The sequence below is a fragment of the Etheostoma spectabile genome, chromosome 16 (genome assembly GCF_008692095.1).
Source record: "Etheostoma spectabile isolate EspeVRDwgs_2016 chromosome 16, UIUC_Espe_1.0, whole genome shotgun sequence".
Taxonomy (NCBI): Eukaryota; Metazoa; Chordata; class Actinopteri; order Perciformes; family Percidae; genus Etheostoma; species Etheostoma spectabile.
In genome coordinates, this window is record NC_045748.1 from 18,056,528 (window position 1) to 18,082,083 (window position 25,556).

At 38.7% G+C, this 25,556-nt stretch overlaps 1 protein-coding gene across 5 annotated transcripts in view; it reads right to left on the reverse strand.

Annotated features, from left to right (window-relative positions):
• Positions 1 to 25,556, reverse strand: part of rgs3a (regulator of G protein signaling 3a) — a 192,821-nt gene that overhangs the window by 131,493 nt on the left and 35,772 nt on the right. For 3 of the 5 annotated variants that reach the window (XM_032539756.1, XM_032539755.1, XM_032539758.1), the window contains 7 exons: positions 23,267 to 23,334; positions 9,031 to 9,112; positions 8,187 to 8,292; positions 7,080 to 7,512; positions 4,874 to 4,913; positions 3,601 to 3,938; positions 2,001 to 2,078 (listed from right to left, as the gene is read on the reverse strand). In XM_032539756.1, coding sequence (XP_032395647.1) covers positions 2,001 to 2,078; positions 3,601 to 3,938; positions 4,874 to 4,913; positions 7,080 to 7,512; positions 8,187 to 8,292; positions 9,031 to 9,112; positions 23,267 to 23,334 — 1,145 coding nt within the window. Of the gene's footprint in view, positions 1 to 2,000; positions 2,079 to 2,322; positions 2,414 to 3,600; positions 3,939 to 4,873; positions 4,914 to 7,079; positions 7,513 to 8,186; positions 8,293 to 9,030; positions 9,113 to 12,160; positions 13,064 to 23,266; positions 23,335 to 25,556 lie in introns of those variants that run through there. The other 2 variants (XM_032539757.1, XM_032539759.1) reach the window with 2 other exon arrangements.

Sequence of the window (25,556 nt, forward strand, 5' to 3'; positions counted from 1 at the left end):
GTGTGTGTGTGTGTGTGTGTGTGTGTGTGTGTGTGTGTGTGTGGGTGTGAGTGGGTGGAAGGGGATGTACCGTAAGTTAGAGTAAAAAACAAAGACAAAGCAAATGAGAGGCAAGCAGCAAAGACTTTTCATACAAAGCAACACATATATTACATGCATTAATACCTATTGTTCAAATGTGTATAAAAATTGCACAAACAATTCTCTCTAAGTATTCCAACAACAATTGTATGCCCATCCTAAAATAAATACTAAATTTGTCAAGCCAAACAATCGATAATGTGTCTGATTGAGTGCGCTTGGTCTTGTTTACATCTGACAAGACAACATAATATTTAAACCTAATTGCTGTATGTATCCTGTACCCAATATCCTGTTTTATCTTTATCCTTTGTTGGATAGTTGAATCCACTAAAAGTTTATTTAGTCCCAATGTCCCTTTGGATTAAATCAAATTAGTGCAGCGATGTGCTTATTATTTTTGTTCAAATATTATAAGGAAAGTGGCACTGTACATGTTGTGTGAACAATAAAGTGTGTGCGTGTTGACTCCGGGGCAGACTTACAAAACTGTGGTGAGTAAAAGCTGAAACAACACATTAAAAACAGCCTGTATAGCCTGTATAAAGCAGTGGAGAGAAACTCCCTCCTGACAAACACAGACTGTTAAATATTTGTTTTATGACTGACCCCAGAGTCAGATTACCTTCCATGCCAACAGTCACTGCACTTCACTGCACTGCACAGAAAAGATTATCTGACAGGGCTAATTAAAGGACTGCGGCAAGAGCTTACGTTGTTAAAATAATACTCTTTTCCTCTTCCTTTTCTCCTTCCAAATACACAGACTTTGTTAACATGTTTCTTCTGAAAAACATAACAACGACATAACAGACAGGATTCCATCATTCAAAAAACTGATTCCAATAACCTGAAATTTCAGAAACATATCCACCTGTCATTCACCTTTGTTCTGGTGTACAGTAATTAATAGTTTCTTTGAAGAATAATGGTTTACATGTTAAACCCTACAAGCTCATAAAACATTCCTACTTCTTTTGAAGAGTTTTTCTGACACCTGCAACATTGAAGCACTTGTTACAGAATCCAAATCTGTAGAGAAGCATCACTTTTGATACAAATGTATGACATATGTCCCACATTTACTCGTACCAAATACCTTTATATATTGCAGAATCTCATGGTCAGGTGAGATTAATATGTTGTAAAAGAATCCTTAAAATTACTGTAAGAGCTAGTTTCTTTTGATATATAAAACATAATTTCTCTGTCAGTGTGATCTTTGGCACTCTATCACACTATCAATTATTCATTTTCCTTGAATCACGTGGGTCTGAATCTTCAGAGCAGTTACAAATTCTTCAGAGATGTTCAGACATTTCCTCTCTTATTCCTCCTCTCAGTCTATTGCTCTATACTTGTTCTCCCTTTCCATATAGATATTTAACTCGAAAACACACACACATTTTGACTTAAGATGTGTATTGGGGCAATGGACCGTCACTTCCAGTTTGGCAAAAAAAAACAAAGCACATAACTGGTTGTGACAAACCAACAAAATGTTTGCCACTAGTTTGTTTGTCTCCTGCAATCTTTAGAGGCTGGAGAGGAGAGGGCCTCAAACTTTCTGTATCAATCAAATTATAAAACTCTTTGAAAGAGGAGAGAGAACATAGCCTTTTTCTCTTTCCTCAGATCAGCAAGATCCAATGCTGTCTTCTAAGTGCCATTGGGTTTTTTTCAAATTAGTTTTAGATCATAACAAGCATTACGTTTTTGGATGTTCTATGGTCAACAACTGACATTCCTGTGCAGAATAGTAAACTGAAATAAGAGCTACAAAATGGAGCTCTTTTACACAAACCGAACACGCTCACAGAAGTTTTTAATATACTTTGAAATGACTATCCATGCGTACATACAAGACAAAGATATAAACAATTTAACGTTAACATCTTTGAAACACTGATGCCGCTTACCTTGAGAGAGTGGTGCTTGCTCTCATGTAGTATCATCTCCTCAGACAGGATGAGAGCTCGGCTGCACAGGTCAAGAGGCTGAACAACAAAATATTGAACAGACAGATTAGGAAACAGATTATGGACATCATTTTGAGGCTCATTTACTGACAATTGACATCTTTAATAAGAGATTTATCAATGAACACAAGCGCGTATTACTTGCAATATTACCCTTAGTCTCATTGTCAAATTTATAAATATATACGCTTTTCTCAAAATAAAAATCAAGGATTATATTGTTTGTTACAGATTAGTAAAATTAAACAAAAGGTTGCAGTACCAAATCCATTTTTCCTCCCAAATCCACACAATCTGCTAAACAGTAAGCCTTCTTTCTACTGTGGGAAACACAACTGAAACTGATTGTGCAAAGACAGAAAGCTGCAACTGTGAGGCGATAAGTGTGGTCTGAGTATGACAAGACACTGACACTTAAAAAGAACCAGTACGGCAACGTGGGAGGAGGAGACTTCCTCTCAAGTCCAGGGTGGGCCAATTCAGTATGCATGTGTAACATTTGCCTACTGTCTGAAGTAGGGTCAGGGTTGCATGTTCCTGTATGAATTAACAGGAAGTACCACCACAGTCTCTGCAATATTTAAGGGGAAATGGCTTGAAGGCCCTAAGATACCATCAAAATTTTAAATATTGCAATAGGTGAAAGTATTATGTAACTACTATATTATCCCAAAATGGTCTTCTTTGGTTATTTAATCACATTTTCCACACAATATTAATTGTACATGTAACAACTTTGTACTGCATGTACATATGCAAAAATTAGACCATTTTATTTCGCAGTCACTCATGACTCATAACTTGCCTCTGCTTTCTAATTTGGACTGTTCCCCCTTTACAAAAATACAAACAGTATTTCCAATTATCATATCATGAAGAATGTATATATGTAATACTTATTTTTCTGCACAACTAAATTTATCAAGAACATCATTAAAAACTAAAAAATACTCAAAACAAGCCCTTTCATTTGATCAATACAGTTCCTCATTTTCTTGTACTGTTTATAAAAGATATGTTAAGTAAATAACCACAAAGTGATGTAGCCTAAAGACAGAAACTCAAAAAAAAATCTGCTTATCTAAAATATGTAATAGAGCCGTCAATGTATGACTTGAAAAATACAAAATGCTCAAACAAAAAGGTCAATGTATTTGACTGCAAACCTCAAATGCCTACTTCCTTTTGACCCAAATGTGCTGTGGAAAACCATCAGATCTAGAATGATACCATCTTTTGCACCATTGTAACTGGATTCCCCTGTTTTACCAGTGAAGACCGGTTTTCAGAGCAGGATGGTGACCTAGTGGTCTTAGATGCTTACAACAAAAAAAGGCTACAGTATGTCCGGCCCAGCCTTCCTAAGTCATCCTCCTCTTGCTCCCTACATATCCTGTCTGTCTTTTTAGATTAAAATGTATGTAATGTAAACAATGTCCATTCAATATGAAACTACAGCCAAAAGACAGTTAGCTTAGCTTAGCATACATCTTGGAACAGAGGGAAATAGCTAGTCTGACTCTATCCAAAGTTGACTTACCTGAACAAAGATGGGAAAGATAAGGATCTTGGGTGCCACTTTGACATATCCGTAGTTGCCATGTGGAGTGTGTGAGCGGACAATGGTACAGTTCTGGTAATTAGCAAAATTGGAATTCTGCTGTTGGTAGTTGGGTACACCAATGTTAGTGGAAGTGGATGCCGTCTTTGTTGTCTTGGAGTTGTTAGACCGGCGCAGGAAGCCAGTACGGCTGGAGAGACCCCCACCACCTCCTCCACCACCACCACCTCCACTAATAATACCTCCAGAAAAAGCACCCCCACCACTCCCCTGGAGCTGTGAACCAGAAGCCTGCCGTGTGGGATATAACCTGGCAGCTGTGGAAGAAGAAGAAGGTGAAGCAGGTCTGAGTAAAGACAGAGATTACATAGAATGTCTGAATCTACTTGTGGAGTGTCAGTAAGCCATAATTTTATTAAGCTCAAAGAAATCTTAAATAGTTAGACATTTTGGGAAACACGCTCATTTGTTTTCATGCAGAGTTAGATAGTAGATAGATACCACTCTCATATCTGTATGCTAATATGAAGATGGAGCTAGGAGATGTTAAGCTTAGTTTACCATAAATACTGCAAACAAGGTTAGCCTGGCTTTGTGGAACAGTAACAAAATCTACCTGCCAACACCTCTCCAGCTCATTTATTAACATGTTACATGTTGTTTGTCTATTCCATACAAAAGTAGACCAAAAAACTGTGGTTTAACTTTGACCGTAGCTGGTCGACTGCTGGCTTGCCATGAAAGAGTCAGAGACCTCACCAAGGGGTAGCTCCAATTGCTTTTGACCTACATGTGTTACTTAAAAAACATTAGTGTTTTCAGTCACCAAAGTAAAATACTTGGTTTTTATTTGCCTAGTAGTACTCCACAGTGTTGGACAAGACAGAGGATACATATTTGATATTTTCAGCTGTTATATTGGTCAGATTCCAGAAAATAAAAACCACAGTAAGCACAAAAAGGGTTATTAAGTGTTCTAAGAAAGCAGTAAAGTAATTTAGGAGAAAAGGTTTTAAACTGTGAGCATCAAAAGTATTTTTCACTTTTACATTCACTGTATTTCTAAGTTCAGTTTAATTTGAGCCTATTTCAGGGTGCCAAATGTCAAGTGCATTTAAATCATATTGATTGAAAATAACAACCTGTAATGCGTAGTCAAACATTAACACTAACTAAACAAAGGCTTTAAGCAAAAATACCTAACATCTTTCACTGCCCTTTGACAAAATCCCAGGACATGAGAATGTCTTACCTAATGTTCCATGGTTGTCTTGGTAAACAGGCCTCAAGATCTGAAAGCAGAATAATATTAAATTACATTAATATTAAATAGGCTTGTTTCAGCATAATGAAAACTATCTAAACTAGCCTAGTCTGCAATAATGCCAAAAAACATATTTAAAGAATGACATAAGATAAAGTATGTCTTTCAGTATGTTTATTACTGAATTGATAAGTCAGTATATTAATAGTCCTTAATAGGACCAAGCAGTACATGATCATGTGTAGTTTCTTACATGACATTGAATTTAGTGTCTAGGACCCAGCAAAACCCATTTAAAAGGGGCTGGACTCATGCAGTAATGGTTTCTACGTGTCATAACAAATTACTATCAAATGAGAAAGTAAAGATGGAAAGCTGACACTACATCACGTTGTTCAAATTAATACAGTAAGTGAGCTACAGGCTGTAAGATCACAAAATGTTTAAAAAATATCATTAGCTTGCTTTTCTACCAGTTTCTCATGATAATTATTTCTGTAATGTGGGATTTCCAAGCTCTTTGTTTGTGAACTAGAGTATTGTGTCGGTGTGATTTGTCACCAACATGACCCATTTCCACAGGGCTTTCGGTATATTTAGCCTGTGATGGTTACCACAAAGTCTCACCAAATCCTCTCTCCTCTTTTGTTTGGAATATAAGTTGAGGCTGAATGAAAGGGAATGTTTGTTCATCATGTTGGCATGTACCTCTAATCTTTTTCCAGACCACTGTACACTCTTTCCCTATTTCCTTCTAAAAAACAATAGCATCTTATATTTCAGACTGCTCACTACAACCTCTTTGGACATGCTTAACCTAAAAAGCATTTACAAATGAAGATGGCCACTACATGAGGCACACATAGACACACAAACATAACACGCACACAACTCCAAGTTACAGACATACACTCAGGAAGATATTGGGAAATAAGACACTATACCTATTACCTCTACTTCTGACAGCAAAAAGATTGAGTTGGTTAAAACCAACTATTTTAGACACTGTGACTCAAACTAGATTGTAATCAATAACAGACAGGTCTTGAATAACCCTCCTGTTGTCCTCGGGTCAAATTTGACCCCTTTAAAAATGTCTATATCTAAAATATGGATTTCTTTTTAACCAAATTACCGTAATGAAATTGGATTGGATTCCTTAAAACGCTCTTTGCAATTGACCAATTGACAATTGACCACTATCATTCCTGACAAAACTCATCTGTACGTTCCTCTGATCTTAACTATTAGTCAAAATAATTCATAATTTCTGTTTTTTTAACTCAAATATTAGGTTTAATTCTATATAAATGAGGGTTATTGACCATAAATTCAAAAAAGTAATGTACAACTAGTGGTAGTAAGGTGGTGTTAGTGAAAACTAAAAAAAAGTCTGAAAAAGAATCCTTTGATTCAACATGTTTGTTTGCCTGAGGTGGTTAATGGGTTAGTATCGTATTATTATTAGTATCGTTAGCTGAGGAATTCAGTTCAGTCTTTTTGATTTAATGAGTTTGCTTTATTTTGTTGTTTTTTTATGATCAAAGTCTTTCCCTCATATACATGGCGTCACTGGTTGAAAAGTACATGCTATATAAAATGTCATATACATGTCATACTGTGCATGTACGTGCATGCTATACTGAAACTGCATATTGTTAAATTAACCAATAATGGAATATGTGAATTTTCATCATGTTCTATTTTTGTAGAAGTGTTTCTCTTTCTTAAATGCCAGAGCTATTTATTTTGTAAATGTGGGAAAAATTATGTCAGATACATATGAATTGTTTTCTTACTATGAACTGTGCTTAATTTGTAGACTATAATGAAAGAAATATTGCCAAACCTTCACATAGTACAGGCATACAGTATATTATTTACAACTACATATTATATTGAATGTTATTGTCTGCTCTTGCTTTTCAGTCTGTTACCCCATCTCTACATTAGACCGACCTTTATGAAGTGCATGCAGTGTGTTCACATGTCACAACATGTCTTAAAGCACAAATCAGTGAGACGGCTGTAACCCAAATGGCCGAGACATACTGTATATAAAGTCCTTCTATCTATCAGCACCAGGGAGGAAAGGTAAGGAGACATATCTAGGATGAGCCACCATATGACCATGGTGAGGATGGGGAGGACGAAGAAGATGATGAAGATGCAGTCCACCACCAGTCTGCGGTACCTGGCTTCCAGGGTTGATGGGGGCAAGGATGATGTAGTTGTCCCCGTTGGATGCCTTCACCCTGGTCCCTTTCAGTGTGGCAGTGTGAGGGTGGTGGAGGTGTCGCGGTTTTCCATCCAGCTCTTCGGCTGACCCTCCCTGGGCTCCCCAGCCCAGGGTACCTGCGCCTATGCCACTGCTATTTCCAGGTTCAGAGCCGTTGACCAGCAGCCTGCGGGTGGCGCTGGCACGATGGTGGGCTGGTAGAGGCGGCACAGCTGGAGGGGTTTTGCTAGTTCCAACATCTGGTGCACGCCTGCGAGTGGGGGGTGAGGGGGCATCATAGTTTGAGGTGGATGGCTTGTAGGAGGGCCGATGGATGAGGCCCTCAAAATTAGGCTTAGCTGAAGGGCCTGTGCGCCACACCACCAGTATAATTTCATTGGCACTATTTCTACAATGAGAAAAAAAGATAATGAGTGTAAATTTTAAGTACTGCAAATCTGTCAATCAACTGTACATGTTTCTGTAAATCACCAGGATCAATCATTTCAAGAAGAATTCAAAACTTTGTATAGTATGCAGAAATATTTATTATTGTATTTGCACATCTATAACACATAAATTTAACAAAATCAAAAGCACATACAGAATTATATGTAAATGCAATATGTTATTTAAAATAAACTGAATTATAAAAGTATATTTAGAAAAACTCCACAAGAAAAGAAAAGGGTATCAAAGGATATCAAACTAACCCAAATTATGTTGTTGATGCCAGATAAATCACTGACATTACAACATCAGATCCTACTGATTGTAAGTTGCTTTGGCTATAAGCATCAGCTGACTGTATGCAATTAATGTAATCTCACTGTAAACTGAATTTGTATCAAGCAATCTCAATCCTTGAACTGAATGATCCTTATACAACACAGGTCTTGTTAAGGCCCTCATACATAACAGAAATTCTCAGGTTGTTGTTGTCAGGTTAAACGTCAATCATAATACCAAAATAAACTCCTAAAACAAAGCATTCCATATCATTGGTCCTGAGTCCTGAATAAGTCTATGAAAGGGATTCTGTGTAAATCGGCCCGAAATCATCTGTTGTGTTGGAGTCATTACCTGATAGCATGGGCTAAGTCCACACATTTCCATTGCTCCACTGGCTGACCATTTAGCTGCAAGAGAGTGTCCAACTGCTGCAGACCTGCCTGATCTGCTGGACCCCCTGCCAGAGTGAAGAGTCAGAAAAAGTTCAGATCATTACACACTCTCAACTGCCATTTATGCTATCTAGGGCTTAAGCTCCTTTGTGTATTAATCTTACTCCTTTAATATTGGGTGTACAGAACGGAAAAAAGACTGAACAGATGAAACAATAAAATAATAATCTGTCAGTAAGATGCTCTGTTGTTTTTATGAGGGGAAATTCAGTTGGCATTCCCTTCATTTCTCCGCAGGGAGAGTAATGATGTGATCAGTTTGAGATTCAGCGTCTTGTTCAAAGACATGGCAGCAGGGTGGACGCCTGCCTGCTGATGTTAATGGTAAAAAAAAATCAGCCACAGATGACATGAAACTTTCATGAGATGCTAAACTCAAGTCAATCGATGTGAAATGAAAGCAAACTGAACAGTAATATAATCCATTACCAAATTGTTTACTAACGCTTTCAAATTAGAACTGCTTTGACAGCATAATATACTTAATAGGTCATATAATAGTGGCCAGTATTAAGCTAAGTTTATGGTATACATGTTGTTATATAAACGTAACTTTGTCTATGATGAAATGTATGATTTGGAGTGTTGGTAGTAGAATGAGAAAGCTTGCAATAAGAAATGTTAAATAAAATTCATGAGATTGTTTCGTCTTTAATCATTAAGGCCAAAAGATGAAATTAAACAAAATCCTCTCAATCGAAAGGGCAGTTTCATTCACAAAGACATTTGCATGTAAAGCTTGCCTGGATCAACAGCCTGCACCCTCACAGGGGAATCCGAGCAGATTGTGAAGCCAAATCCATCCTTTCCTCGGAGGATGGTCACCTGCAAGACACACGCACACATGCACGCGCACGCACACACACGCATGCGCGCACGCACACACACAAACACACAGACCTGTTATGATAGGAAGATAGGACCTCTTTCTCTACTCCCCCACTACCTGAGGAACCACAAGTAGCATGCTGGCAAAATAATCAACTTCCTTCCTAGAGGACCATTAAGTAGATTTGTATTCTGCTTCTACTTCCTATTAAAACTGTCTTGACAGCAGTTTTCCGCTGAACCCAATTAGCTGCGTTAGTGGGAAAAACAACTCCAAGAGTTGCATTCTTTGTTGGGGAATATAGTAATTTACTGAAAGCAAAAAAAGAGTTTATATTCCATTGTCAGAATGTTTTCTTAATATAAGTGAAGAGCTTCACAAAGGATAGTAAAGATTGTAAAGTGCCAAATCTTTCTCAAAATGTTGTGACTAGTGCACCCCAAATACTGTATGCAAGCACCGGGAATAAATCTTAAAATGTAGTTTTATATACTACGTTACAATACATTATAAAAAATACAACAAGAAGACACATTGTTCATCTGCTCAAGTACACCAGGTCCCCACACACACACATTCAGACACAGAGACAAAACTGGTGGCTATTTCCCATTGTCTCTTTTTTCTCCAAATATTAAGTACCTGTGCCCGAAAGGTTTGAGCCAAAGTCAACAAAGTTCCATCCAAAACATTTCACTTTCCATGTCATCTGCTGACAACCAGGGTCCCAAAACACACACCACCCCTTATCCCCCAATTTCGATTTCATTTGTCTTTCTTTCTCTAGCAGAAGAAAACATGTCTTTATATGTATGCTGCTAAATTACAGTCTACCCATGAGCAAGATGCAACGACTTGGAGAAAAACGGTTATTATTTAGGGGCCTGAAGCTTGTGATGACCCTAAAATGTCGGGTACGATTGCAGTTTTTTAAAGTCCAATGATTTTATGGGCCCTGTGTCACAATGTTTGGGGCCAAAATTCCTCTACCATATTTCTCTACCCTTCAGTCCCTCAAATGTCTTTCTGTTATATATCTGTATAGACGTAGTGTATATAACCTAGTCATCATCAAGGCTGGCTATGTTAAAAATAGAAAAAAGGAATGGAGAGATATCCAGAAAAATTGCTGAACTGAAGGGGATGAAAGATGAAAAGACAAAAAACAGAGATATAAAAGATAGAATAAATAGTGGTAGATAGGGCTGTGGGACGTGACTCAGAGCAGATGACAAAGACAAATAGAAGAACAGTTGGTATGACCAAAAAAATTCACTGGAATTAAGGAAGGCAAACAACAAACAGTTACAAACATTTTGAAAGATGAGCTTGAGATTTAATGTGAGAGAAAATATTAAAGAAGCAAAGACTGTGACTCAAAATTAACAGAAGTGAAAGAGACATTGATCTATCATGTCTCATCCATCTGCATGTCTATGTATTTATCTATGCCTGTGTGTTTTTAACTAAATCTGTTTCAGATATTGTGTCCTTTTTAGGGGAACTCTCAGAGCTGCCTAATTTGGACCTTATTCATCCAAACGCCAGAGCCTTTGCACTGTTAATTAAATTTGTAGGCATAGTTGAGTCCAACCACTTGGACTCCTCTGGTCTGCCAGGGAGAGGCAGAGAGTCCCATGGCCCTTTTCCACTTCTAAATGAAAGCAGAGGGGTTATTTTCAAACTTGACAAGAAAGGAGAAGACTAGCCTGGGAGTAATGGAAGAAATCAGTATGAATAGTCTTTTAAGTGAGTATTTGTTTCCTAAAGTACATCAATCACAAGATGTATTACTGAAAATTAATGAGTATGAATTAATATGAAAAGTTCCCTGAATGCATGAAATATTAATCTGTATGAGCAGGGCCTGATTGATCATTAATAACTCAATCAGAGACACTGTGGAAGAACTGATTAGACCAAAATGTAAGATTGTAACTTTCTTGTAATGAATTTAGATGTACCCAAGGGGGAAAATCCTTTAGCCCATGTTTGAACAATATGTATTTTTGCATGTGAAACAGCTTGTCCCTTTTAACATTCATGCCTCGGTGCTCCGACGTTCTTTCAGACATCACTGTATGAAGCTGGGAGTAGAAATCCAGCCAGTCTCTGACAATGTGATGATGAGAGTACATGTCGTATCGTGCTTTCCATTACTGCACCAGAAGTAACATTGACTGCAGACAAGTGCGCGTAAACTAAATTAAATCTACCAATTATGCAAATGATACTGTGTACATATGTAGTTAGACAATGTTATCTGAGGGAGTATGTTCAAAGACAGCAGACATGTCAGCACACCACCCACCCACACCCTCACACACACACACACACACACGCACACTAAATTGTCATGTTGTATTTTTGTCATGTATGCCCAATCTTAATTTTTTTAGACTTTTGAAAATATACACACACTGTATTTTTATAATGTGTTCCACTCCAATCAATTACATTATATTCTGTTTCATTTTATTGGCTTTCCTTCTTGTTCTAATGTGCAATTCAGATGTACAGTACACAAAGTGGCTTATGTAAGGAGAGTGGCATCAGTTCTTATCATTGCAAATTTGTTTCTCCTTTCTTCCACTCCTGCTATCCTTCTCTCACTATGTGTATAATAAATAATGCAAAGGACAGAAAGATTGTTTTCCCCTCTCAAGGAACACATATCCCTTACGGCCAATTATTTCTTTCCACATATTTTGGACATGCAGTTGGAAAGTGCATTTTCTTAAGTACAGTAATGGCAAAATATCAGGGTTTGATAGTGTACACAGAAATATATTACCACAACAATGCTTTGTATACTGCGTTTGCTTTAGACAGCTGACTATAGTGTTACGGCTGAATATTATAAATATGGAATTTAATTATTCTTTTTCAATTTAATTATGAAAGCCCTGATTAGAGATTGTAATGGTCAAACTTGTCTTTCATTCTCCCAGTCTCTCATTCACAATCATAGGTTGATACTGTACACCAGATGCAGCCCACTCTCTTCCTCCCCCTTCTCTCTTTACTCTCTGTAGCAGACACACCTGAGGCAGCCTACATCCGATGCAGAGGTGGCACAGCCCGTGGATAGTGTGCATCACACCTCCACTTCCTCGTCTTCCTCCTTCTTCTCCAGCGTTCAAGTCTGCAGCCAGCACACACACACTGCGACGGTGACATTCCACCTGGCTGGCCCCTCTGCAGCCCGAGTATCTCCACAGCTTCCTTTGTGCGGCTGAGTGTGTTCTCCTGGGGCTGTGCTCTGATGGCTGGGTGGACTTAAGTGTGTTATGAATCATCTCAACAGTGACAGCTGCCCAAAGAGTGGCTAGGGGGGGTGGGGGGTATTCTTGCAGTGTTTAAAATTTCTGGTTTCCAGGTGACAGTCCAGTTGAGTTGTAGCTCTAGATAATAATTCCGTGCCTCACCTTGCTGGAGAAAAGACGGGAATCTGTTGAGTGTTACAAAAATGTGTCCTTTGAGACTTTTTTCAGCCCAACTGGCCCCTCACTACAAATGAGTCTAGATTAAATGTTCTTGTTAACAGTCCTTTTTGCAAAATTGGGGTTCACTCTGCTACTGACCTCCAGCTGCACTGTTATCCATCCAAGGCTCCTTAATAACGACTCCAATCATTAACGCACATTCCTGTATGCATGTGTTTATGAGTCTGTACCTGTCATTTCATCCACAACTTCAGGTCTTCCTCTTGGCTCTTTTTAAAACTTCAGTTCAATTGTCCTTTCTTCGTCTTTCCTACATCTTTTCTTCGCTCTTTTCTCTTCTTGCATTGGTATCCCGTAAAACACTGTCCAGCTTCTTGATCTATGGCGTGAACGGCAGAAGTCGCAGTAGCCCCTGAGATCAGCTGTGTGAGAGTGTGGGGCGGCGTCATGTAGGCGAGACTGGCGCTGGCTCGGCCTGCTCAGGCCACACTGTAGCTTCTGGCAGGGGCGCTCATGGGAACTCTTCAACAGCAGAAGAATAGGAGGAAGTGCCTCCCTCCACCACCTCCCCCCACACACACACAAACACACACACACACACACACACACACTCATGTACACATGCACTTATGCGTTCCTCGCCACCCCACAGCCAGGACAGCTTTGTGTGTCTGCCCCCGATAAGGCTAGTTTGCTTCCTGAGTCCACACTATGAAGCTGTGAGAGGTGCTATAGCTCTCAGTCTTTTGCAAATATACACTGAGTGACTAATGTAGGTGGCAAGAGTGAGACAGGGAGAACATTAAGGATTTTTATAGGAGTGGTTGTGCAGGTCTGACTACAAACTTATAACAGTGGACCTCAACTCTAGACCATAATTGCACTGTAAACGGAAATGCTTCTGATTGCTTATGACTTGTCTAGTTTTAAATTACCACATTTCCCAACAAAAAAGAATGACAGCAGCATTGTTGTGGAACATACTTAACTCACAGATGCCTCAATCAGCGTTCACACCTCATCAGAATTGTTCCACCTTTGCTCCCACACTCTCCAGTATCTATCCAGACATTATGCATGTTTGTTATGTTTTCAACCTCCATATTTCCTCTGCTTTTCCTTTCAGCTGCTCCCCCTCACCCCCAACCACACGGTACGGAAATTCACAGGTCTGCAACCTCTGACAATCTCCCCTACTCTTCCAGTTATCCAAACATTGCTTTTATTGTGTTTTCAATATCCATATGCCTGGGAAAATCTGCAAAAAATAACAACAAACACTTCAGCAGCAGTACATTAAAGGCCTGTTAAAATAGGACTAAAACAGTGGCCAGTCTAACCCCTAGCAACCTCATTAATTCCCAGCTTGCCTCTTTTCCTTTTTAGCATTTGGATGTCTGGCTCATGAAATGAAACATGGACAGAGAAGTGACAGAGAAAGAGAGGGGTGAAAGACGAGTGATGCTGCACTAGTCTTTACAATGCTATTAAAGTGGCAGAAAAGGCCGTTGTCTTAAGATCCCTTCATACCAGTAGTAATGGCAGCTTTTCCCTGTTTGCCTTTTCAAAAGGGCGAGGGTTACCCGTCAAGCACACAAAAAACACTTTCTCTCTCTTTCATGCTGCGCTGTTCACCTCTAAAAAGGCAGAAGGACGGATTATAGAGACAGAAGAAAGGGAGTGAAGAAAGCATGTCTAAGGGAGAGGAGTGAAAGAAGAGTTTGAAAAGCTTGTCTAAGAGCCAGACAAGGCCAATCTGGTGTTTAGTAGTGTGGGATCTCTCTCTCTCTCTCTCTCATTCTGACCTGAATAGACAGTTATCAAAGGAAGAGGCATCTTACAAAACAGTATGGGTCTAAGGCCAAGTTCAAAGCCACAGCCAAGGTTGTATTTAAAATCCAAACTGTGGAAGCTCAGCTCATATGAGTTTAAAATTACAACATTCTGAAGGTGGCACTGTGTGTATGAGACAGTGTGATGACTACAGAGTTGAAGCATAAATCTATGAGTCAAATCAATTAAATTGCAAAATGTAGAATTTAGTGCAATTCAAAGTACTTTACATGTCAATGACAAACTAATGAGACCAATAAGACACTAGAAATATAAACAGTAAAACAGTGTGAGACTAATGCACAGAAATTGTCAAAATCTGAGAATTTACAAAGTGGCTCTAGCAGAATCATTTAGGCACAATAAAACTTTAAACTAATTGATGTCAGTTGCTAAAATGCTAACAAAGACAATGCTAACATCTGATAAACATTGTAACTATATTGGCTCGAATGTTCATCATATTGGTTTAACATGTTAGCAGGCTAAACTTTTGCTTTTTAGGACTGAAGAATAACCTAGCCTGACAAGAAAGTCATTAGTTTTGCAGCTATTTGTTCTTGTTAGAAATGTTAGAAATTTGAACTTATGAGGACGCTACATAAACAGTCAGGAGATCAAGTGATTATAATTTATCCTTAAGAGGAAATGTATGTCTGTTTCTAATCTCCTGGCAACCCATCCAAATAGTTATGTAGACAATTTATTCCAAACCACAAATGTTAACCTCATTAAGTTGCTTGAGGAAAAGTCAGGGTATTGTCAAAGTTAGTAGGATTAATCCAAAAAATGTATGGCAAGTTGTTGAGATGTTCAGGACCGCAGATCAACCAGCTAACATGCCAACATTGCCATCTATAGGTATATATAGGTATTTAAAAGCCTCTAATTTACCAAATCATACACACTATAGGTGTAATCAAGGAGAAAGGGATTCCCGAGAATACACATCCAAAGGATTTCCCATTTCCCAAGAAATATAATAACAGTAAAATGGGAAGAATTAGTTACAGACTACGTATAAACCAAATAGGTCGGTACGTATAAAATATACTTCAGAAACTGGTGGAAGCCGGTGGAATCCAGGTCTGCACACACCAGCAGCCTCTGAACGCTGACAGAATATGGAATACATTCAAAGTTATTAGAATGACTTTAAAAACGACAAATTACTTGCTGTAATGAATTGTTTTTGTTTATACAATGAAAAATGGTCAAACATCACTTCCATGAGGCTGTTCTCAGCAGACTGCTCACAGGCAATGAACTTGGCATTTAATTTCCGTTGCAGCTGCATGTCAAGTTTATGTATGTTCATTGTAATGTTGATAAAGATAAAGGGTGTTCTTTTGCCAAAATTATTACAAATACCACCAAATAATACACTAAATCGGTCAGTTTGGGAATCCATAGTTTTATGTATATTTCTCCTTGTTGCATTTAGTGTTGCTTGAAATATGATGTGATGAGTTTTGACTGTAGCTGAAGCTATAGTAAATTTCTCCGAATTTTTTGGATAGTGTGCTTCTGCTTCCGAAACAGAAAATGTCTAATTTTTGTGAAAAATGTGAATCCCTAATACACACTCTAACACATCAATAGTATAGAGCACTTGCTTCCTCATCTGAAACAATTTGGTCTGGACAACATGTAGGCAGTCGGTGGGAGGGATCAAGATTAAGACTTACTCTCCCACCTGCCACGACAGTTCATACAATGTAATAAACACAACTGTAGCTATGTGTATCTCATCTAGGGTAGATGTGGTTTGGGCTGTAACTTCTTTCAAATTAAAAGTTGGTGCAGAGCAGCAAGGGGCAATGATTTTCATTCATACATCCTGCATCTAGCATATAACATATGAGGGTTAAAAGCAGCCAGGGCCAAGGGCCTAAAATAGGGAAAAGTTCTGGCAATAAAACCAAGCATATTTCATTTATTTTGAGATGCCGGCCAGAAAATCTAAGCTCTCTGTCCTTTATTTAGCTCACCTCACTCTTCCTTTCCATCTTTCCCGTCAGACAAAAATGTCATTCAAATTTTCACAGAGACGATTTCAGAACTAATGCTATCTGACAAGTAAACTGATGCAGGGGGACACAATGTCTGGGGTGCAACTATTGTTAATATTCATGAACTCTCTGCTCCCTGCCAATTTTTGTGGCCTGTAAACATAATTGGTGAATGCTGACATGGCGACTGTGGAGATTAATTCTTGTTATGCTGCATGTCAAGTCTTTAATCTCTGGTTTGGTTGATCAATGTTAAAGCAAGTAATTTTCTCAATTTTCTCACTCCAGTTCATTCCTCTGATTTCTCCACTAAGGTATTTTGTCCATTCTCTGAGTGGATTATTAAGTCTTCAGTCATAGCTGGCAACTTTAACTGCTGCCTAAACCCATGCTTAGATAGATCTAGTAAAACTGTACGGTCTAATATAGGGCAAGGTAGATCTCTACTCGGCTGACGCATGGATGTACATTTTATCAACATTTTATCACTTCATCCCACCAATTGGCAGGATACATTTTATTCAAAACTACATGAATAATCGTCCAGGATTGACTATTTTTTAACTGTAAATGTGCCCTTCAGTGGGTTATTTCTTGCTCTATTGGCAATATATTTATAAGTGATCACTCGCCAGTGTTTTTAGTCATGTCGGGCAGAGCCTCAAAGCATTAGGGGACAACGGCGCTTTCCGAACCATCTACTTGAAAATCCCAATTTTAAAAACATATGTTAGTAAACAGTTTAATTATTTCATGACTGAGAACAGTACCCCAGATGTATCTCCTAGTTTACTTTGGGAAAATTCTAAGGCTGTTATTAGGGGCTCTACTATATAATTTTCAGTAAGTCTTGAGAAAAAACAGAGAGCAGCTTCTTGAGAAGCAACTAAACAAATTGCAGGGAGAATTTAACCTTGAGCCTTTGGAAGGCCTGAGGTTCCAAATTGACACTACTACAGCAGCTCTGGACACTATTCTGTCTAAAGAGGCTCAGAAATCCATATTGTTCAGTAAGCATAGAATATATGAATTTGGTAACAAGCCAAGCAAGTATCTAGCCAATTTGATTAAGGGAAAAGCTGGCTCCCAGGCTATCCCAGTTGTAAAGAACAGGGCTGGTACAAGAGTCCATAGCAACAAAGGCACAAATAACACATTTCTTTATTTCTATGAACACTTATACAATTCTGAATCAAATCACAGTTCTGGAAAATTGATGCACAATTTCTTATTATCAGTCAATCTCCCCCAAGCCTCTGAGACTCAGGAAAAGAGGCTGAATAGGCCTATTACTCGTGAGGAAGTGATAGAGGTGGCTTACAAAATAACAAGGCCCCGGGACCTGATAGGCTGACCCCTGAATTTTATAAAGCTTTTGGTGACCTGTTGGTTGACCCTTTTCTTAATATGCTATCCCATTCCTTTGATTTTGGGGTTCTCCCCAACACTATGATGGATGCAAACATTTCTCTAATTTTAAATAGAGGCAAACCTGCAGATGAATGCACCTCCAAGAGGCCAATTGTCCTGCTGGATGTAGACCAAAAGATTTTGGCTAAAATTCTGGCTAAGAGACTTGAGGGTGTTCTCCCAGATTTTTTTTTTTTTTCTTCACTCCTCGAGGAAGGGGGCTTGGCAGTACCGGATTATAGACGCTCTCTGTTAGCATCTCTCTGCACCTATATCTGGCACTGGTCTGACAAGAGCGCTGAATCCACCTGGCTTGATTTGGAGGCTGTCCCAGTCGCACCTATTCCTTTGCACCATATATTATATGCTTCTAAGGGGTGGGTTCTCCACAGAATAACCTTTCAAAGGTATTTGCAATGGTATGTGTTTCATTCTTTCTAATACTAGGTCGTATCCTAATGGGTTTTCCACTTCAGCTGTGGAAAAGGCGCTTCTGAAGCCTGACTCCAGAAAACTCATTAGCAGGTTTTACAAGGCCTTGTCAATTTCAACCATTGACTTTACGGTTCATGTCAGATCTCTCTGGGAAGCGGATTTTGGAGAGACTATCTTGGAAGATGTATGAGATGAGGTTTGGTCAGGCCCTGCAGGTTGCTGATTTACCAACAAAGCCAGCGAGATGCATTTTAGGTTCATACACCGGTTTCAAATCACACTGGTGAAATGCCATAGGCTCTCGAAATTACACTACCGGTCAAAAGTTTGGGGTCACTCACAAATTTCCATTGCACTCCATTGTGGACATAATACCAGCTGAGATCAGTTGCATTGTTTTTTTAACCAGGGCAGCAGTTTTCAGATTACATTATGTGCTGACATAATTGCAAAAGAGTTTGTCAATGTTTTTCTAGTTAGTTTTTTAAAATGATATCAGATTACAGAAACAGAATGTGCCTTTGGAACATTGGGTGAATGGTTGCTGATAATGGGCAATGTAGATATTGCATTAAAGATCAGCCCCCCACTCAGATCAGCTGGTATTCTGTCTATAATGGAGAGGAATAAAAATTTGTATGTGAACCCAAACTTTTGACCGGTAGTGTATGTAACAAATGTAAGTTGTCTGAAGGTACATATTTCCACTGTATGTTTGATTATTCCCTTTATTAATGACTTCTGGATCAAAATATGTAAGGAAATTGATGTCATGTTCAAGAAACAACAAGCTCTAACTCCTGTCGGCTGTATTCTGGGGTTAAATCGTAAAGCAATGGGTCTTAGCTCCTCCAAATTAAGGCTGCTGGAGGTGCTTCTCTTTAATGTAAGGAGATGCATTCTTCTCCTGTGGATCTCAGACTCTGTTCCCACGATTTCACAATGGACTCGAAGTGTGTTGGAGCTTTTCTCATTAGAAGCTATTAGCTTCTGGCTCAGAGACATGGCATTTTGCTTTTTTGAAATCTGGGACCCCTTTTTGGACTATATTGGGGAGGATGGTGCACGGACCCTTTGGAGTGGCCTCTATGGTCTAGTATGATCTGAGATCTCAAAGTATATTTCCAGATGACATGCAATGGCTACAGTAAATCATTTTGACTGACTACCTTGAGTATGCCTCAGTCATGCAAACCTTCTTTTCTTTTATTTATTTATTTATTTAAATTATTTTTCTGTTGTCTATTGGTTGTTTTTTTAAGAAGTTGCAAGTGGGCTAAAAGGAAGGCTTCATTCTTTACTCAATGGCTGCCTTCCTTTATGTTGTATGTGCCCTTTGGAAACTTAATAAAGATATTCTCAAAAAAAAAGACAAAGTTTCTTTAAACATCACAATGATTATAAGCCGCAGCATGTCACATCACCAAATCACTGCATTGACTATGACTGGTATTTATCCCAAATGCCAACAATGTCTGCCTACATTATCTAAAAAGCAAGGGGAAGGCTGTAAAAATGTAGTCAGTGTAAAGGAAAATATTCTTGGAATAGCCTTGTGGTTTTCTGAGGGACATTCCTTTGTAGATAGCAAGCATTATCTTCACCAACATCTGAAGTGTTTAAAACCTTCAATGAGCTCCGTGTAAATCACTGAAATAATTTATGTGTAAGGCTATCATCAAACACCGAAAAATGTTTAAGTAGGTAAAGAGTGGACAGTTAATGATACCACAGAGCTCATTGTGTAGTGTGGGTGATGGCCATGGAGTGACAGAAGAGGAAAAGAAAGGGAAAAGAGAGAAGGAGGCCACAACAGTGATGGAGGAAATATGCAGCGGTCTTGAAGGGAGCTCGAACAAGGCAAAATGGGTACAAAAAAGAGGAGAAAGTCTAAAAGGTTTTCCATTCTCTCCTAATTTCATCCATGAATGTGTGTGTGTGTTTGTGTGTGTGTGTGTGTGTGTGTGTGTGCCCCTTTAACTCTCCCCTGAGACTGTCCCACACAAACCACACAATCATCTGTTACTCTGATTCACCCGGAGATAAAGAGGAAGAGGGAGAACAAGAGGGGAGGGAGTGGAGAGGAAGGAGAAAGGAAAGAAGCATTCACAAATACGGATGTAAAACTTTTCCATCTCAATGCTGCTACACATCATTACTTCCCTCTTTACCTTCCACATGACTTTAAAAGCTGCTCAAACTTTTCACTTACTGAATGCCGGATTGTTGCAATTAAAGAAACTAAACATTTTGCTTTTGATACACTGTGCCAAGTACAGTGTATCAGGTACACAAAGCACTTAAAGGCATAAGGTCAAATGTAGTGCCACTACTTTGTAGGGTAATTAAGTTAACCCTTACTTGTGTTTCTGTGTGTGCCCAACCTGCATTACCTGTCAAAAGAGGAAGAGTGTGTGAAAGGTGAAAGTAAAGTAAGCTCATCTGTCCTGTTCAGTCAGCTTATTATATATATGACCACTGCTTTCCACAGAGTTCACATCCTGGAGTGTTTCAAAAGCAATAAGGATATATTTCACTGACATACTGATTTGCTTTCAGTCACTTCAGGGGCCAGAAAAAACATGTGTACACCATTTCCTACACATAAACTTATATTTTAATATATAAGGGAAGAATTTGTGGTGAGAATGTGTGCACCTGATGCTTACCTGAATAGTAGTTAAGAGATGGGTAACATTTTTTTTTAGGTTCTTTGCTAATTTTACTGATTGGGTACTTTTGCAGGCTACACAGAGTTCTGTAAAAATGTCAATCAAATGCACATTTATAAAAAATAAAAAAATGTCTTCTCTGCATAAACACAATTTTGGTCGTGAGTCGACAGAGTTTTATGCATCTGGCCGCAAAAGTCAAAGTCATAATGATCATTTTTAAATAAAATTATAAAAACGTATTGAGAATTGAAATGTCCAGTTTGGTGAACAATCTAACCACAACTTGCCAATTACTTTCCCTCTCTACTCTACAACAAATGAGAAGTTTAAACTTAAACTACTAGAATTCTTCAACAAGAGTGACTGGGGTACTTCTCTCCAGGCACTGTATGGTTGTGGTTTCCACTGTCTCTCTGCTTATGTTCTGTCACTATGTTTTATTAGGCCACTGCTTAGGCTGTGCTGTGCTATCTTCTGACAATATGCTGTAGACAAATTAGCCGAGAGTGTGTTGGATTGAAAGCTAATTAATATGCTTCCTTTCAAGTGCTTGTGTATGGTCTTCTTTTTGCATCTAGCCTGCTCCATACACCGCAGCACCTCCACTTAAAGTATCATTTAAAACAAGTACCTGATTTACAGATGTGGTGCATCTCAGAAACACACATGAAGGGAGGATTCAAGATGCCAATATGTGCCAGCTGGCTTTTCAACTTTGATTTCAATGAGGGTTGCCTGTGCTATCTAAATATAGCCACTGTCATGTAAAACATTTCTAAAGTATTATCCATATTGGCATTGTGTGGGATAAGAAACCAGAGACAATTTTTCAATAAAGTCACTCACTCACTGGAAATTGACCAACTCAGGATCAAGTTGGATTAGTAAGTCATGGAGGAATACATTATCTCCCCACAGCTATAGTGTGAACAAAAGCATGCACAAAGATACAGCATTCATTGCCAACAATCCTATCTCTGGTGTGACTCTGGAAGAAGGCTCAATTTACTCAGGGAAGAAAGAAAGAGGCCCTCAGCACTAATATGTGAATATCAATGTTTGTTTCCCTGTATGACATTAACAACATTGTAGCAGCACCACTTTGCATTTAAGCCAGCAGTATTTAAATGTTGATTTTTTTTAGGTTTACATGCAGTAATAAAATAATTCTTAATTTTAATGCAGTGGCCAAACTAGAACTAGCACACTGGATTTAACTTCAGAGATAAATGTTTTACTCTTCAAAACAAGCACAAAATCTGTTTCATCATTCCAGCCAAAGTTTAAAAACACATCCATTACATTAAAAGAAGTGCAAAGAAGGTGCTGGCCAAACCATGTGTCACCACTCCCAAGGCCAACAGTGCAGTGGGTGAGGGAAGGACTGTTGCATGTAGGGGACTGAGCACTCCAAATAGGGGGAAAACAGAAGAACTGTACTTTTGCCGTTTGCAGGTCTATTAAGAGTCGGTCCCAAACCCAAAAGTTCTCTTTCTCTTCCTGTTGTTGATGTTGTTGTCAGTATTGCTACTGTAGTCAAGAAAATACTGAATTAAATAATCACTGTTTCCTTTACCAGTCATGATCCTGTGTCTCTGTTAACAATTTAAGATGTCTTCTTCATTCATTTTTAGGGAATTTATTGCTACTATACAGTCAACAATGTAGAAATTGAGAAATTTAACTTTAAACAGAACCCCAAATTTAAACTTTACAGAGATAACTACAAATCTATAAGATGTAAAGGATGAGAGAGGACGACACAGGAAGGATTTGTGATTTCCATTAGCAGATAAGAAAAACTGGCTTCACATCCAACTACACAGTTCTCTTTTCCCCTTTCTCATGACAAACCATCATTCTGCTCAACATGCGACTCGCATGCAAGTAAGCCTTTTGACAAATATAGTCTTTCAAGAAATGACATCTTGCTCCATTCACCGCTCAGAACTCAAACGCATGATTCAATTAGTTGCCATGGTTGCTGAGAATGTGTAACATGGAATGCATGCAGTACATACTGTATCTTACTGAGGGCATTTTTATGCATGATGAATATGTTGGACATGGTGCAATGTTGTGCACGCACATGCAAACACATTAAATAAAAACAAATAAAGGCACACGCAAACTACCAGCAATCACAGAAATAAATACATTATGCACCTGTATAGAGAAGAACATCCAATAAACAATAACAGCAATATAGTTAATATTTACTGTATGTACCCACGTGCCCACACTCTATTAAACTTACAAAATGTTTCCGTTGTACACTCACTCACACACACACACACACACACACACACACACAACAAGTAAGGTTTGAATATACTTACTGTTAAGCATTGCATATTCTCAGGGCGATTGGTCTCGGGGGCAGCACCATGGTTTGACAGCACAGCTTCTGAAATGTAGACAAAGGAATCACGGGCTGAGACAGTGCCTCTGGAGCACATTTCTCTCAGTTCCAACACAAAACCGCCTTCTGGATGCACAAAAATAAAGTCCTCAAATAGTTCTGAGAGTCCATAAAAGTCACTCAGAAAGATATCAACAAGCAATTATGGCAACAGTTGTCTGGAGCAGCCTTTTTCTGGGCTGGGATTTAAACTTCAGACCGCACATAAAAGGCAAGAAAACAGTCAAGGAATATCCCGTAAGATGCGAGGATCCAACAAACTGCCCAAGAGAGAAGTGGAAGTGAGAACAAGTGAGCACAAGGGAAGGAGGGAGGGAGGGAGCGACGGGTGAAGAAGAGAAAAGGAACTCCTCTCTCACTCTATTATCCGTCCGTCACAGGGCTCCTGGGAGGTTGCTATGGTTACATGGACTCACGCCTCAGTGTCCTTTTAACTATTGCTCATAAAGGCAGCATTCAGCGTTGGGCCACAATACAGATATCCTTCTCTTTCTATCTCTCGCTTTCTTTCTACATTTCCTTCTGTTTACATTGTTCACTTAATACATATATCTTTCCTTCTGCTTTGCCTTTCCGTCTCTTAAACTTCACACACAGCAACCCCACTGTCCCAACTTCAACCACTAACGCCTTCTTCTGTTTGATATGTCCTCTTACCCCTCTCTTTTCTATACTCGTCCATCAAACATACCTCTATCACCATGGGAGAGAAATTATCCTACCCCAGACTGTGAAATGTTATTTTCCAAACTCTGCCAACCAAGTCACAACAGCCCCAACATGAGTCAAATAGTGTAAGTGGATAAGTACCGTTCTGTTAACCTAAAAAAAAGTTGGAATAATCACATTTTATACATAAACATAGCTTGAAATGTCTACTTAAGTAACTTTAAAGAAAGATATTTTTAACACTGAATTACAGTCACATGTATTGTTTTTAAAAGAGCTTGGTGCAACACTTCAGTGAAACTATCACACTTATTCTGAGTAAAATATTAAAGCAAGACGTCTATGATGCCTTTACTGCTGCATGAAATGGAAGCTGCAAGATGTCTGGCAAAATCATTATATTCTTTTGACTAAAAAGTTATAATAAATTATGGACCACACCAAGCTTGACAATATAACATGCATTTGTATGAGACTGTCCTCCCGAGAAAAATGACAGCGTCAGTCATTTCGCTAATGCCTCATAACAACATGTTCAAGTGACGAAGTCCTCTAGCAGTTGTAGTAATTATGACTCGTCCACTGGGAAACAAGGAGGAAGTTGGGTGACGTTATTATACAGCCAAAAGGTCTGCCCAACAAAATGTATGACTTTAACACGGAAGACTTGTGTTGGTTTCCTTGGTTTCTCTTAATGACAACAAAGGTCTGCTAAAGTTAACAAAGTAGTAATTGTAACCTAAACCAAGGTGTTTTTGTTTTAAGCCCAACCAAGTCATGTTTGTGCATGAACATTACCAAGCTTGAACCATAGCAATGTCAGATCATAAAAGAGATTTCTTTTCAATAAATTATTTTTAACAGTTTTGGAAGGCACTGACTAATGATGCTGTGCTTTCGATACGTGTATCAGATCAGAAAACGCTTAAAAGGTGTCGATCAGGAGTGTTGTTTCACAGAACGTATTTTGTTGTTTCATTTGTTAATTGCTTTATAAATCGTAATAAGTGATCTTTCAAGAAGTTCAAGAGTCTTACCTTTTTTAATAATAATGATTTATGTCTGATAATTGATGATTTTTATAAAAAAGTTAAAATGCCTTAAAGCAATAGTGCGTAGGTTCTGCCACCTCCATAAGAAATTCTAGGTAATGACAACAACACTGTTGGTGCGTCCACATGATAAAAGCCTTTCGTGACCCCCCCACAGACACACACACACACACACACCCGCCCCCTTCTCCAGGCAGCTGCTGGTAGTAATTTTTTCCACTTGAGTTTCTGCGCGGAAAAGTCACCAGACACCACAATCTGCTGAACATCTTCAGCCATACTGACAAATAGAGAGAGTTTTGTGGAGCTGATCATTTAGCATGAGCAATGGCTTGAGTATAACGGACGTATATTAATATCTTTAAGGAAAGTATTAAAGAATTGTTGTCTCCTACTTCACTAAAAGAAACTTTCTCAGTGCGTTTCCACATCACACTTGCATAAAGTGGATATTGCACCACTGTTGGCTTCTGAACTAGTTGCAAT